This window comes from Nycticebus coucang, chromosome 22 (genome assembly GCF_027406575.1).
Source record: "Nycticebus coucang isolate mNycCou1 chromosome 22, mNycCou1.pri, whole genome shotgun sequence".
Lineage (NCBI taxonomy): Eukaryota > Metazoa > Chordata > Mammalia > Primates > Lorisidae > Nycticebus > Nycticebus coucang.
The window spans coordinates 5,776,768-5,791,553 of record NC_069801.1 but is presented as its reverse complement, the minus strand read 5'-3'; the positions used below and the strand labels follow the sequence as shown (position 1 = coordinate 5,791,553).

At 42.6% G+C, this 14,786-nt stretch overlaps 1 protein-coding gene across 7 annotated transcripts in view; it reads left to right on the top strand.

Annotated features, from left to right (window-relative positions):
- RERE (arginine-glutamic acid dipeptide repeats) overlaps positions 1–14,786 on the top strand; it is a 413,923-nt gene that overhangs the window by 263,472 nt on the left and 135,665 nt on the right. Inside the window, exon 1 of one of the 7 annotated variants that reach the window (XM_053575358.1) lies at positions 3,665–3,932. The exons of the other annotated variants lie outside the window; for them this stretch is intronic. Within the exon in view, the coding sequence (XP_053431333.1) occupies positions 3,907–3,932 (26 nt within the window). The 5' untranslated portion in view covers positions 3,665–3,906. Of the gene's footprint in view, positions 1–3,664; positions 3,933–14,786 lie in introns of those variants that run through there. 7 annotated transcript variants of the gene reach the window in all.

The window sequence follows — 14,786 nt, the reverse complement described above, 5'->3', positions numbered from 1 at the left end:
CAGCTCCTGGGCTTAAGCGATTCTCTTGCCTCAGCCTCCCGAGTAGCTGGGACTACAGGCGCCCGACACAACACCCGGCTATTTTTTGGTTGCAGTTCGGCCGGGGCTGGGTTTGAACCCGCCACCCTCGGTATATGAGGCCCGCGCCCCACCGACTGAGCCACAGGCGCCCACTGTAAGGCTCTGTCACACTCCAGTGCTTTGTATCTTCCCCTTGACAAAGGGCGTTTTCTCATGTAACTACAATACAACCTTCAAAATCAGGAAATTAAAAATAAAATATTATTACTATGGAATTCTCAGACTCCACTCAAGTTTTGCTAGTTATCCCAGTAAAAACTTTGATGGCAGAAAGCTCCTGTTTGGCCTTGGTTTGGAGTCTTGAGCCTTCAGTCCCCTTGCAGTCTGGTGATTTCCCAGCTGCTGTTTGGCCTCATTATCTTGGTGCTTTTGAAGGTAAAGGCCGATTCTGTGTGTGCTGTTCCTCAGTTTGCAGTTATGATTTTCCTTACTATTAGATTGAGAGCATGTGTCTTTGACAGAGATAGCACAGAAGTTGTGTATTCAGCTGGCTGGCACAGAATTCTTGTTTGTCCCAGTACTGGCGATTTCACTTTAATCATTGGAACAAGATGGTGTCTGCCAGGTTTTACCGTTGGCAGTTTTCTTTTTCTCCTTCTTTAATTAATGACTGTTTTGTGGGAGATTGCTCTGAGTCTATATAGCTGCTTTATTAAACTTTTAATTCATTTATTTAAATCAGGATGGACTAGTGGCTTTGTACTTTATTGTTTAGTCTGTTACTGTAAGTATTTATTCTGAAGTCAGGTTGTCCCAGATTTTGGAGAATGATGGTGCTGGGCTTGCTCATCACTTTCTGTCACTGCTCTCAGCCCTTCTGTGTGCAGAGAGCTGGAGAGAGAGTATGTGTTGATCTGTGTCGTGTGTGAAGCGCACCCTGACATCTGTGTTTCTGTATGTCCCCGAGTTCGTATGAATGCTCCGTAATTTGAATCCGGTACTGCGGGGTTCCTGCTGTGATTTCCCTTTTCCTCGTTTGTGATACTCCTCTGTAATCGTAAGGACCTTCCTTCATTATCCTGGGTATCTCGACTTCCAATTTCCTGCCCCTTACTCTGCCTTTTCTCACACACATATGGGCTTTGATAACCTCACATCTCCTCTCCCCTGGTCCCTTTCCTCCTTTTTGCCTGCAGTGGCTCCTTACAAAGTCTTCAGGACTGATTGTCAAGAAGGGAAAGTCAGGGTAGGGGAGAGGCTACATAATCTTATTTAACTGTTACAGTAATCTCCGGAGTTTAGTACTTTTATTACACTAATTTTGAAGATAAAAATCTTTGGCTCAGAGAAGTCTGGTCACTTGCTCAGGATCACCTAGCAAGTAGGGAGCAAGGTCTGAGTCCAAATTCTAGTCTGTAAGTCCAGAACACAAGCGTTTTTCACCTGTTACTACACAAGTACCCAGGTCAACCAGAAAATTAAATTCAGAGCGTCCAAATAAGGTTTTAAGAGATTTAAAACTAGGCTTTATTTAATATATAATAGCATTTGACATTTCTGAGTGTGACATCAAGGAATCAAATTTATAATATCATCTGTTTAAGGTACACAGAATAACAACTACTACCATGTAGAGCTGTGGTTCTCAACCTTCCCAATGCCGCGACCCTTTAATACAGTTCCTGTGGGTTGTTCCTGTGGTTGAGAACTGCTGATGATATGCTTACTCGGTGATAAATGCTTTAATTTATTTAATCCCTGCAAAGCTCAATGAGGTTGGCATTCTCTTTTATTTTACAAATGAGGGAATTTATATATTATATTAAAGGATTGCCTAAGGCATGCAGTTCTGAACAGGGGACTCGCCGCCTGCTTGGCTCACTCCTGTGTTCTAGTACTTTGAGAGGTGAGGTGGGAGGATTGTTTGAGATCAGGAGTTCGAGACCAGCCCAAGTAACATAGTAAGACCCTATCTCTACAGAAAATAGAAAAAATTAGCCAGATGTGGTGACATGCACCTATGGTCTCAGCTACTTAGGCTGAGGCCTGAGCTCTTTTTAAATTGTAACTAAGTGCTAGGCATGGTGGCTTGACCCCTGTATTCCTAGAACTTTGAAAGGCTGAGGCAAGAGCTCTGGAGTTTAAGACCAGCCTAAGCAAGAGTGAGACCCGTCTCTACCAAAAATAAAAAAGCTAAGTCAGGCATTGTGGTGGGTACCTGTAGTCCCAGCAACTTGGGAGGCTGAGGCAAAAGGATCACTTGACCCCAAGAGTTTGAAGTTGCTGTGAGCTATGGCACTACAGCACTCTACTAGGGTGACAGAGTGAGATTGTCTCTTAAAAAAAAAATTGTAACACTAAATAATAATACATAGGATTACCTCTTAGTTTGCAAGTGAAAATGAGGCCTACACATCCAGAGCTAGACCTTCTTATAGTGAGGAGTCAGGTTTTTCTTTTTTGGAGGTGGAGGTTGGGGCAAAAGTACACAAAATGTGTTAAGGGCTTTAACAGAAAACGTTTTGGCTGATACTATGAGCACTTTACAGTGTTCAGTATGACGGGGGTGGGGGGAGGATGGCCTTGCTTACATGGCTTTAGAAATATTTTCAGATAGAACTTTACTGAATTTCATGGGTAATGTTATAAGGATTTGCCTTAAGAGTTTTCAGTCAGGACACCTCAAATTAAATCTTTATGGCAGGGTGTTCTTTGGATTCTTAATTTGAACCTTTCTGCCCTTCCTATTGTTTGAAATACATTCTTAGGCTGGACCTGCTTTAGGAAATGTTTTGTTTATTGTTTGGGAAATTGCGGAGTTTCTTCTCTAAGCAAGATAAAGCTCTTTGCCTAAAATAAAGTATTCGTGGCCTGTTGTGGTGGCTCATACTGTAATACTAGCGCTCTGGGAGGCTGAGGCAAGAGAATCGCTTGACGTCAGGAGTTTGAGACCAGCTTGAGCAGGGTAAGACCCCCCATCTCTACCAATTAGAAAAAAACAATTAGGTGTTGTGGCAGATGCCTGTAGTTCCAGCTACTTAGGAGGCTAAGGCGGGAGGTTCACTTGCACCCGGGAGTTTGAGGTTGCTGCGAGCTGTAATGATGCCACAGCACTCTACTGAGGGCTACAGAGTGAGACTCCATCGCAAAACTAAACAAACCCTGCTCGTGATAGCACCCTCTATGTCTGTACCTGTTTCGCAGTGCCAAGCACTCCATAGCTTTATTTGACTTGTCTGTTTGGTCTTTTTCCAAAGGTTTAAAGTTTTCAAAAAGAAATTTGTGTATTTGCTTAAGTAGCTACTTCTGTGTTTTTAAATGTGCTGCAGTATTTCTCTTTATCTTATGTGTGGTCATTTATATGTATGTCATTTCATTCTGTTCTTTCTTTGAGATCTTGCTTTTTAAAATCACTATTTAAAGAAAAAAAAAAAGATGAAACAAAACTTGCTGTGGTCTTTGGAGCAGGACATCTGACTAAAGCCTGTGCAGGGCTCGGCTTGCCGAGTTCCCTGGTGTTGGCTGTCTCGGATCCCCTTGTGAAGGCCCCACTTCCCTGCACACTAGCTTGGTGTGCAGGGAGAAGCTGCAGAGGCTGTTGGCTGGGCTTTATTTACGGAAACAGCAGGGTTGAGATTGATTGCGTTGAGAGACAGTGTGTGGATGAGGGAGGGTCACAGCACATGCTCAGTCCTGTCAGTGTGAGGGGAAGTTTCTGCGTTCTGCGTGAAGGCTTAGGTCATAGCACAAGCTCAGTGAAAGCTCTATGAGGTCTCTCAGGCTGCATGTGCCTCCATTTTGAGTTGTTAGAGTAGAAAAGGGCAGAGTTTAGTAGTGAGTAGAGGTTGAGGAATTCAGCTAGACTCTCCAGAGCCTCTGTTAGTCATGGATGATCCATTCAGCCCCTGCAGGTAGGCTATCTTCATCTGGCCTCACCACAACAGTGATGGTTTTTGCTGCTGTCTCTCACTTCTGAAGGTGTTTATGAATCATTTCATCATTCATATGGTGCATGTTCCTGAGAGCTTGGATTCAGCTCTGCTTGGCCACGTAGGTGCTATGGCGAAGCATAAAATCAGAGCTAAGAATGGGGTCTGCCCAGAGATGCATTAAGCAGACGCAGAGTACGAATCTTTGTGGGTCCCTCTGACCCTGTCCTCTTCCCTTTCCTTTCACCTCTTCTCTCTCGGTGTGATATTAACCTGCTGGGTGCCTGTTGCCGAGCTGGCTTGCCTTCAGGAGCTGCAGAGCAAGCTCACAGGCTACCCTGTGGCCCGTGTGGCTGGCAGGGATGCCTGGGCCCAAGAGCAGCCCTGTGTGGATGTCTTAGGAAGGGTGGTAGGTGGGCAGCTATTGGTTGCCTTTGAAGGTGGGTGGAACTTGTTTTGATTGAGAGCCTGTTTGCCAGAGCAGATTATAATCCTTGTGATCTTTTTCTGAAGTCGGACACTTGCAGGGGATGTTTATGGATTATGATTGCAACAATATCGTGTTAAAATGGGTTTTTTTAAAAATGGAAGGCTATGTCACATCAGTTTCTGCTATGTCTTTTGCTTCAAAAGGCAGCAAACCTTTCTTTTTAGAACTGAAGGAAAATTTCTTGGCAGTTTTTTAGAAAATGTATCATTGACATGTGTGCTACAAGTTGAGGTTCCAGGCATTTTGTTTGTGTTAGAGTAGGGTGGCATTTGTGTGTGACTTGTATTTTGTTTGTGTTAGAGTAGGGTGGCATTTGTGTGTGACTTGTATTTTGTTTGTGTTAGAGTAGGGTGGCATTGTTGTGTGACTTGTGAGTTCTGTGAATAGATAATGAAAGGAGTAGTTGATGCCTGAGAAGCCAAGAAGCCTTGACCAGGCCACAAGTGTCTGCCTGATTACCAGACATGAGTCTTTTCTACACAGAGGAAGTTGTGCTTTTGGGGTGTTCTGGTTGCAGAGGGGGCTCAGACAGATGGCTCTCACCGTGATTGACTCGGAGCCAGTCAAGCAAGCAGATTGAGGACAAGTTCAATTCTTACTGGAGCAGATTGTATGTGAAGGTTTTGAATCTTACCAGTTACTCCTCATCGTTTCCTCTCTTTTTCTTCTGATAAAGATTGGGAAAAAAATTTTAAATGACAATTAAGTTTTATGTATTTGTGAGGTTCAAGGAAGGTATAGGATATGGGAAAGGGCACAATGGAAGAACCGTCATAGGAAAGAGAAGGATTTTGCAGCTAAGGAGGTGAATTGTGGAGGCATAAGTTAGGATTAGTGCGTTCATTACTGTTTTTATCATCTGTCTTTCCATTCGTGGGGGGGACGCTCTCTTCCCATCATGACCACAGGTAACCCTTGCGTGTGGGAGTTTGGGTAGGTGTCTCCTTTTTCACATACCGTGTACTGTGGCTTCTGGAACTTGTTTTATTTTATGACATTTAGAAACACCAGCATTCTTTCTTTCTGCTTCTCTCTTTTAGTAAAATTGTCCCTTTTCTAGACTAAAGGAAACTGGATACTGTAGCATCCTCGTCACATACATGGGGGATCTGTGCAGGATTAACGTTTCTGATTCAAGGAGAAAACTTATTATTTGAGTCAGGCAAACATTGCCTTTGTGTTTTAGGATTTTTACCTCTTCTTAAACTGTCTTTACACTTAGCAAATAAAAAATGTGATCAGGAAGCTGTTTTCACATCCGAGTCAGCTCTGGGTCAGGTTCCTCCTGCTGGCCTGGCTGGGCCTGGTATGGTTTACCTACGTTGTGGTTACTGATAATCTGTGGCTGTGCTATGTTGTGACAAAATCCAATAAAGTAAGTCATTAGAACCTTTTTTTGGTGTAGTATGTATTTGTTCTGTATTTTTCTGTCTTGGGAGAATATTTCTTGAATGCTAAACTCCACTTTAGGGCATCTGTGCTTGTCTGGTGATGGAGGAGGTGAAGGAACAGCTCATGGGAAGTTAATTCTTGGTTGGGTCTGTGTCGCTTGAACAGCAGCCAGGTTGTTTGATCTTTTTTTTTTTTTTTTTTTTGAGACAGAGTCTAACTATGTCGCCCTCGCTAGAGTGCAGTGGCGTCACAGCTCACAGCAGCCTGCAATTCTTGGGCTTAAGCAATGCTGTTGCCTCAGCCTCCCAAGTAGCTGGGACTACAGGAGCCTGCCACAATGCCCGGCTATTTTTTTGTTGCAGTCATTTGGCTGGCCCGGGCCGGGTTCAAAGCCGCCACCCTCAGTGTGTGTGGCTGGAGCCGTAACCGCCGTGCTGTGGGCGCCGAGCCTTGATTTGGTTCATTTTTCCTCTCCTGTTGCACTTCAGATTGTCAGGAAATGTGGCAGACTACTGAAATATATGTTTCAAAAGGTGCATAAAAATCCATAGAACTATTGTAGTAAAGCCTTTCGTGTCACTGTAGTAGAATCTTGAGTCATAAATCTGAGATTGGGCCTTATATTTAAAGTGAACCACCTCATCAGCCCCAATTTAAAGTGCTCCCTTGTCGCCGTGCGTTTTGCAGGGTGTTCCTGGTTGAAAGCTGGCATGGCCTTGGTTGTGTTGAATCAGCACTTACTTCCTTCTGGCTCTCGGCTCTTCACTATGTCCTTGCCTCTTAGCCACTGGATTGACCTAGGAGACTGTTCTAAAACTAACACCTGATTATCTGTGATTTCTCTAGTTGTTCTCGGTTCCTAAGCTTTTTCCTTCTGAAGTCATTTTTTCTTTTCCATTTTACTTTTTGTTCATTACTGAACCAAATCGTCTTTTTACCAGAGAGGCCTTTATTTTAATGCTATAAAAGAAATGTCTGATGGGATGAGACAGAGGTAGGAAAAAGGAAGATTTGTAATGATGTTGAAGCCACATACATGAGGCTTCTCCTAAATTAGCATAAATAATTGATTATTGTCTCTTCTGAACGGTTTCTGATTTGGGCAGATACAGGTGCTTGAATGTATGTTTAAACCAAATACGAAAGAAAACTAATCTCATGTTGCATACTCTGGATATGTTGCATCTAAGGTAAAGCACCTCATTTTAATTCAACTGGGTTAATTAAAGATTTCTGCGAATGTTCTTTAAACTACACGTTTATTTGTGATTATCTGACTTCCCTGTTTGACTTTTAGCTTCTGGGACAAGGATGCTGTCTGATCTAAGTCTTGCTTCCCAGTAGAGTGCCTGGCAAATGAGTCTTTGGTATCAATGTATCAAATAAATAAATGACAGCGTCTGTGGCCCGAGAAAAGGCTGGGTTTGGAGCTGGATGGTGTGGTTCAAAGTCTATCTAATAAGTGACATTGGACAACTTTTTCCCTCTTCTGATCCTCAGTTTTCTTAAGGGTAATGTGGAGGTAACTATTTCTCATAGTTGTAGAAAGATTAGATGAAAACCATATGAAAGTGCTTGGCCCACAGTTGTTTAGTACACATTGTTATTACTTGAAAGACCACAGCCTGGACAATCGTGAGACCCTGCCTTTACCAAAAAATGTTTAAAAATTAAAAAATATTAGCCAGTTATAGTGGTGTACACCTGTAGTTGCAGCAACTCGAGACTGAGGCAGGAGGATCTCTTGAGCCCAGGAATTGGAGGTTGCAGAGAGCTACAATGATACCACCTGTGCTCTGGCCTGGGCAACAGAGCAAGACTCTATCTCCAGGATAAATAAATAATTCAAAGGCCAAATCTCCAATCTCATAGGTACAATTATTTCAACATCTTTATTTTTTATGGTCAACCTGTTCAACTAAAACAATGTTAGGAATTGCTTTAGGAATGATGGTATTTAGTGACCAGTATATTTACTGATCTCCTTTTCCTTTTTTTTTGTTTGTTTGTTTGAGACAGAGTCTTGCTCTTGTCACCCTGGGTAGAGTGTAGTGGTGTGATCATAGCTCACAGCAACCTCAAAGTCCTGGGCTTAAGCGATCCTCCCGCCTCAGCCACCTAAGTAGCTGGGACTACAGGCATGAACTACCATACCTGGCTAATTTTTCTATTTTTAGTAGAGACAGGGTGTCACTTTGCTCAGGATGGTTTAGAACCCCTGACCTCAAGCAGTCCTTCCACCTTGGCCTCCCAGAGTGCTAGGAGTAGAGGTGTGAGCCACCTCGCCAGCCCTGGTCTGCTTGGTGGCTTTTGTTTGGGTGTTTATGGTTTTTTCATGTTTCCTTTTGGATGAGACTCTACTTCTACATCTTGTCACAGCTGATGTGACCCCGTTTGTTCTTACTACTTTGCACAGTATAATTATGTACTTGTGGTAGTTAAGGCCTGCTTACCTCCTCCTCTTCTCACGTGCAAACTACTACACTTAAGGGGAATAAGGCAATTGCTGTTTTTTTTCTTTAGTTTTTTTAATAACATTTCTTAGAGACTTCCCAGTGGGAACAAAGAGACCTTTAGACGTATGTTGTAGACCTGCCTACTAGGTTCAAAGTCTCCCTTTTCTGGGTCCACTCCATTCAGGTTATTAGGTGGTTTGATTTGAAGGTGCAGAAAGCCAGCATCATGTTTGGTTAGGAGATCAGCTTACTCTTCAAAGACTATGACTTTATACATTGTTCTCAGTCATGGTGAGATTTTTTTTATTTGTTTGTTTTTTAGAGCATCATACGTGTGTGTGGCTTTGTTAGGCATCGTCCTTAAAGCCATTTCCATCTTGACAGCAGCCGTCACCGTCAACCAGACGAGCCCGAGTGGAATGTTGCGACATGTCACTGGCAAAGTTAACGACGGGGGAGGGATGTGGCAGATAAGAAATTTAGACAACGGAGCAAAGTCATTGTAGTACTTTGGAACTAGATCTTCCTCACCTGTTGTAAATTTAAAAAACATTTTTTTCCCTCACATTGCTCACACATTATAGTATGTGGAGGCTGTATTTACTGGATCTTGTTATTAGCTTGGAAATTCTTACTATTCCTCAGCCAATGCCTGACGTTTAATTCTGAACTCTGAATTATGTCAGTATGTAGGAGGACCCTGTGGGAAAGTGACTTCTGTGGCCTGGAATCCTTTTCTATAATTAACAGCATGTGATACCTCCAAGGAGCACTTCTCTTTTCTTCTGGTGAGCGAGAAGACTGGATCAGGCAGCATCTCAGGCACCTCCCGTCACAGGAGAGTTAGGATTTTATGATTTTGGATTTGGGGCAAGTGCCTATGTTGGTCTTGATATTTGTATGTCAATTTGGAACCATTAACTTTTTCAGTTGTTGATTGATTCTGTTTGTCTTTTATTTTTAATTAATGATGAATTTTCTTCTTGCTAGGCAGTTTATCAGTCATATTTTCAGATTAATTTTGCTCAGAAGGATGGCCTTCTATCATAGGTATCTTAACTATTTTAATTTTGCAACAAATCCCTTAGTCGTTATTTATAATAGTTAAACAATAGTTGAGTTAGAATAGTGGAGTCCTTTATTCATTTAGAATACATTTAGTGAGAACCAGTGGGCTGTGGTTTATAGTGGTGACTAAAAATAGACTTGGTGCTTTTGGGTTTAGACTGCCAGATAGTCAGCCATTGAAAGAAACAGTTACACAAAATAAATACAAAGTCACGAACGAGGTATGTGCTGAAGGAGAGGCAGAAGGTGCTGTGAGACTCATGCATGTTACAGGGTTAGCTCCCATTCTCAGGTGTTTTCTTTTTGTTTGTTTGTTTGTTTGTTTTGGCAGTTTTTGGCTGGGGCTCATGCAGCCAGCGTCCTACTCCTTTGAGCCACAGACACCACCCTCCCATTCTCACTTTTTGCTAATACTTGGAGTTAGTAGTAGCCATGACCTCTATACAACAGGTACTATGTCTAGTTCTTGCCGTAGATCATCTTTTATTTTTACAGCAACCTTGCAAAGTAGACATTATGAACTTCATTTTATAGACGTGGAGACTATAGTTCAGAGAGTCTGAATTGTGTTCTCAGGATCACAATTAGAGCCAAAAAAAACTTTGGTGCTGTAGTTTTTAATTCAGGTTGAACTCTGAAATCAATGCTCTTTCCCTGCACCTGAGCACACACAGGTGCTCATGCTGGAGAAGTGTGAGAAACCTGACATGTCATTCTCGTCTTCTGTCTGATCCTCATTGTCACTCCTGCCCCACAATCTGTGTAAAAGAAGTGATTTGGATAAATTACTTTTTGCATTTCTTAAAATGTGTGTTTCGTTCTAGACCCACAGACTCTTTCTGTGGTCCCTCTCTAATGTACTAGTAAGTAGACTTCCTAGAGTCTTTCTCTTGAGCTCGAGGCACCCTATGGGAAAGATAAGAGTTATCCACTGTCTGATGTATACAATCTGCATGTCAGGAGGAAGGAAGACTCCCAGTGATCCTATTCACGTACGACACCAGCTGCGGAACTGGGGTCTGACTTGAGAGTTGTTAGTCCCAGCCCTGGGAATGGGCTACAGGCCATGCTGCTGTGTGTCCCCAGGTTTGGGGAGAGGCTAAGGTCTGGGTTGTGATGGGAAGCCTGCCAGCTGCCCGCGAAAGGCTGCAGTTCTACCAGTTCTTGCATTGAGGGGCTTCACGGCGGTGCTGTCGCTTCAGGTCTTCTCCCCGTTTCCACATCCTTGTCCCCTCCCCCTGCCTAGAGGATCAGGTCCTTGTTGTAAGCAGTCACCATAGTCACGTAGTGATACCGGGGCATCTTGAGCAAACATGCCCAGAACATTGCCTCTCCAGGGGAGAGTGACCATGCCACCTTCTTAGGCAAGCCCCTGGGTCTGGTCAGGCTCTGTACCCAGCTGACGTGCTTTTCTCCAGGAGCCCTCCCTGTGATCTGGCCATCAGTGTGCTCATCTCCTTTGCAAAGATGCTTCTCCCTTTTTGATATTCATTTGCAGGCTCCCTGCTCTTTTCTGTCCATTCCCTGTTTACTTCTTAGACTAAAACGTTTCCATAGTAACAGGTTACTTTTCAAAGAGAACATCTTGTCATTTTATTTAATCCACTGCAGCTGAAGAGGACTGAAATATTAAGTTGTTGTTGCTATGGATACTGCTTTGTTACATCGGTTTCTTTTGTATCAGATTTCATATACAGTGAATTTCTTTATTTTTTTTTAATACTTAAAGAATAAACACAATGACTTAACACTATTGTTGTAATTTGGCTTCTAGGACCATTTTTTCATATTCCAAAGCAAAGATTTGTAGAATAATGGAGGCTAAACCTCAGTTGTTTTGAAAAACAAGTTATATTAGCTACACAGGGAAATTCCTTCTTTTGCTGGGGAGTATGGTGACAGTTCTTAATTCTTTTTTGGTAATATGATTCACAGTATGGGGATGCCTGTAAAATGATGACCACATAGCGGAGATCCTTAGTAAACATAAGGAAATAAGAAATATGTGGCTTGGAGTTAATCCCTGAATCTCTTCGCTCATGAACCATGGCTGTCTTTCTTCAGTTGCTTGTTCAGCTGTCTACAGATTTGGGGGGGGAATTTTTTTGTTATTTAATCAGCTTTTCTCTTACTTGACTTTCTTTCTGATTTCCAGACCGTCTGCAGTACATTCCTCAGGTACCTTTTCTTTGACTTTTTAAAAAAAAGTTCAATGTCGAGATTCACAGTAAGTTTCAAAGACACTACGAAAGGTCCTGCAGAATGAGCCCACCTTGTATAACTGAAATACAGCATCAAAGCCAGCAAGTCGGCATCGGTACATTTTATGTATCGTTCTGTGCCACTTTACCACACATGCAGCTTTGTGTAACCGCCTTAGCCAGAATGCAGAACTGTCCTTCACCACAAAGACCTTCCTCCTGCTAGAGTCGGCTCCTTCCTTCCCTCCCTCCCTCCCGCTCTGACCTCACCATCCCGGACACCCACTGATCTGTTCTCCTTTTCTATAATTTTGTCATTTCAAGAACATTATATAAATTGTTCTTTGACTTTGATAGGTTTTCCCTATCAGGCTCATTATCGAACTTCAAAAGGAAAACTCTTCACTTGGACTCGCTCTGGTGTTCAAAATGAATATTGAACTGAAATAGGAAAAAGGACATGCATTCTCAAGCTTTTGTTTGTAATTAATGTATAATTTTGGTTTAGTAACCTAATTACTCTGTCATATTGGAATATGAGTGGGAGCCATGATTTTGAAATCAGCTGAACTTGAGTTTGAATGCTGGTTTTCCCATTTGTTTACCACTTGATGATATTTGGTAACTGCCTCTCATCTCTTAGGTTCAGCATCCTTATCTGTACATGCCGAGGCTATAATAACATATATCTTACAGGGTTGTCTTTAAGATTAGATAAGAAAATACATGGAAATTGCTTAGCTTAAAAAAAAAAAAGATTACTTAGCTTGCAATGCCTGGTACATAGTAAATGTTGGTACATAGTCAGTGGATGTGGCTATCGATTTATTAGTGTTGTTATTATCTATAAAGCGAAAATGCTGCCTCATAAATTGTAATGGGAATAATGAAATATTGTATGCCTAGCATAGGAAGTACTTAGTAAGCAATAGTATTATTATTTTGAAACTACGAGATAGCAAGATTTACGATAATGTATGTGAAACCCCGAGAGAAGGACAGAGGGGTGTGTGTGTCTCGCATTATCAGGGCTGTGACTTCAACCTTAGTTTCTTATTTCAGACAGTAATACCTTTCATGTCACTAGGAGTCACACTGCCTTTGGTCTGGATTTTTTCTCTTAAATTGATGACCACTCTCTTTGCCTTAGACCTGCTTTGTTAATTATGTGGTATTGTGCATTCAAGCAAAAACCTCTTTAGTAGCTATACTGTTTTTTTTGTTGTTGTTGTTTGTTTGTTTGTTTTGAGACAGAGTCTCACTATGTCACCCTCAGTACAGTGCAATGTCATCACAGCTCACAGCAACCTCAAACTCTTAGGTTTAAGCGATTCTTTTGCCTCAGCCTCCCAAGTAGCTAGGACTACAGGCGCCCACTACAATGCCCAGCTATTTTTTGGTTGCAGTTGTCATTGTTGTTTAGCAGGCCCCGGCCGGCTCAAACCCACCAGCCTCAGTGTATGTGGCCGGTGCCCTACTCACTGAGCTGTAGGCGCCAATCCAGCAGCTATACTGTTTCAAGACACAGGATAGAGTGAGATCTGAATTTCTGGGATTAACAATGCTAATGTTTTTGAATATCAAAACATGAAGTAAATGACTTAATACCTAGAATGAGATAGTGTAGAGCAGCTACAACAGAAAGAGAGAGAGAGCTCACACGTCAGCTGCTGTCATTACTAAGTGAAGGGGGATCCTGGAGGCCTTCGGAATATTTTATAAAGTTCAGAGTATGTCGTAATTAGTCTTCTGAAAGCGTGGTTTGTGAACTCTGATTTTTATTAAATTTCAGTCTTAGACTCCCTGTCTTTCTAGTACTCTGCACACCGTGAGCCTATGCTGTCTTGAGCAACCCTGTGTGTCAAGTTTTTTGAGTTACAAGTGGAAGTGGCCACTATTTTCGTGCAATATCATTGCTACTTGGAAGAACAACTGACAGATAAACTGTGTCATTCAGACTTGGGTATTTGGTAGATATTTTCTGAAAACGAATGAAGTAAGCCTGTCATTTCAAGGAAAACTACTGATAGTATTTGGAATTATAAAATTTGAACCTTTTATGTAAAAATTAGAGTTTCGAAAAACTGTGCCCACCACACTGAGACTGACAGCTTCTCTACACTGAAAGTTTCTTAGGAGGTGGGTGGTGATGTTAATGAACGTGACTTTTTAAGAATACTGTATGATGAACTCTAGCAGTTTGAAAGATCTGCAAAACTTAGTGAATGAGTATTCTCAATATAACTTACACATAGCATTATAAAGTCATGTCTGAGCAGATGTGGTCAAAGAGCACGACAGACTAATATAATGTCTGTAATATAATATATTACAACAACAGTTGTAATATAATGGAATGTAAAGATCACACTCTGCCCATCACTTGTTGAGTTTTGGTGTAGTATCAAAAAGACTACCTTCTGGCTCGACGCCCATAGCACAGTGGTTACAAGCGTCAGCCACGCACACTGAGGTTGGCGGGTTCGAACCCAGCCCGTGCCAGATAAAACAACAGTGACAACTGTAACAAAAAATAGCCTGTAGTCCCAGCTACTTGGGAGGCTGAGGCTAGAGAATCGCTTAAGCCCAAGAGTTTGAGGTTGCTGTGAGCAGTGATGCCATGACACTGTACTGCCATAGGACATAGTGAGACTCAGTCTCAAAAAAAAAAAAAAAAAGGTTCCCTTCAAGGGAGGTGGCAGGAAAGGCCTGGAACAGCTGTGGGAGGTGACTGAGTGGTGGCTTGTCCAGTGCTCCAGAAGAGGAAACTTCTTGGTAACCTCACACAGGTCTAGCCTGGACTATAGACGCCTTGAGCCCTGGTCCTTTCAGCTGAGTGAGGCCACGAGTGTGGAAGTGAGGATGACAGGGCAGAACCAGGGACAGTTCCTGCTCAGTTCCCCGGTCAGCCACAGGGCAAACACTGGCCACACTCACTCAGAGCATGCTGGAGGCCCGTGATGTCTGCCTGTGTGGGGAACTGCTGGGTGTGCCAGTGTCAGAGCTGGCTGAGAGCCGCTCTGCTTCTGCATTGAGGCTGCTCACAGTGTTTGCTTAGGGGATGTATCCAACTACCTAGCTGAAGCCCAGAATGTTGCCCCACTCCTGGAGGCTCAGAAAAATAAGTTCTAACACCTATCAGCCATTACCCTAGCTGCTGAAGTATATCCCCTGTGCGGTGTTTATGTAGGCCCTGGCCCCGTCCGTGTTATCATGGGGCAACTGGAAG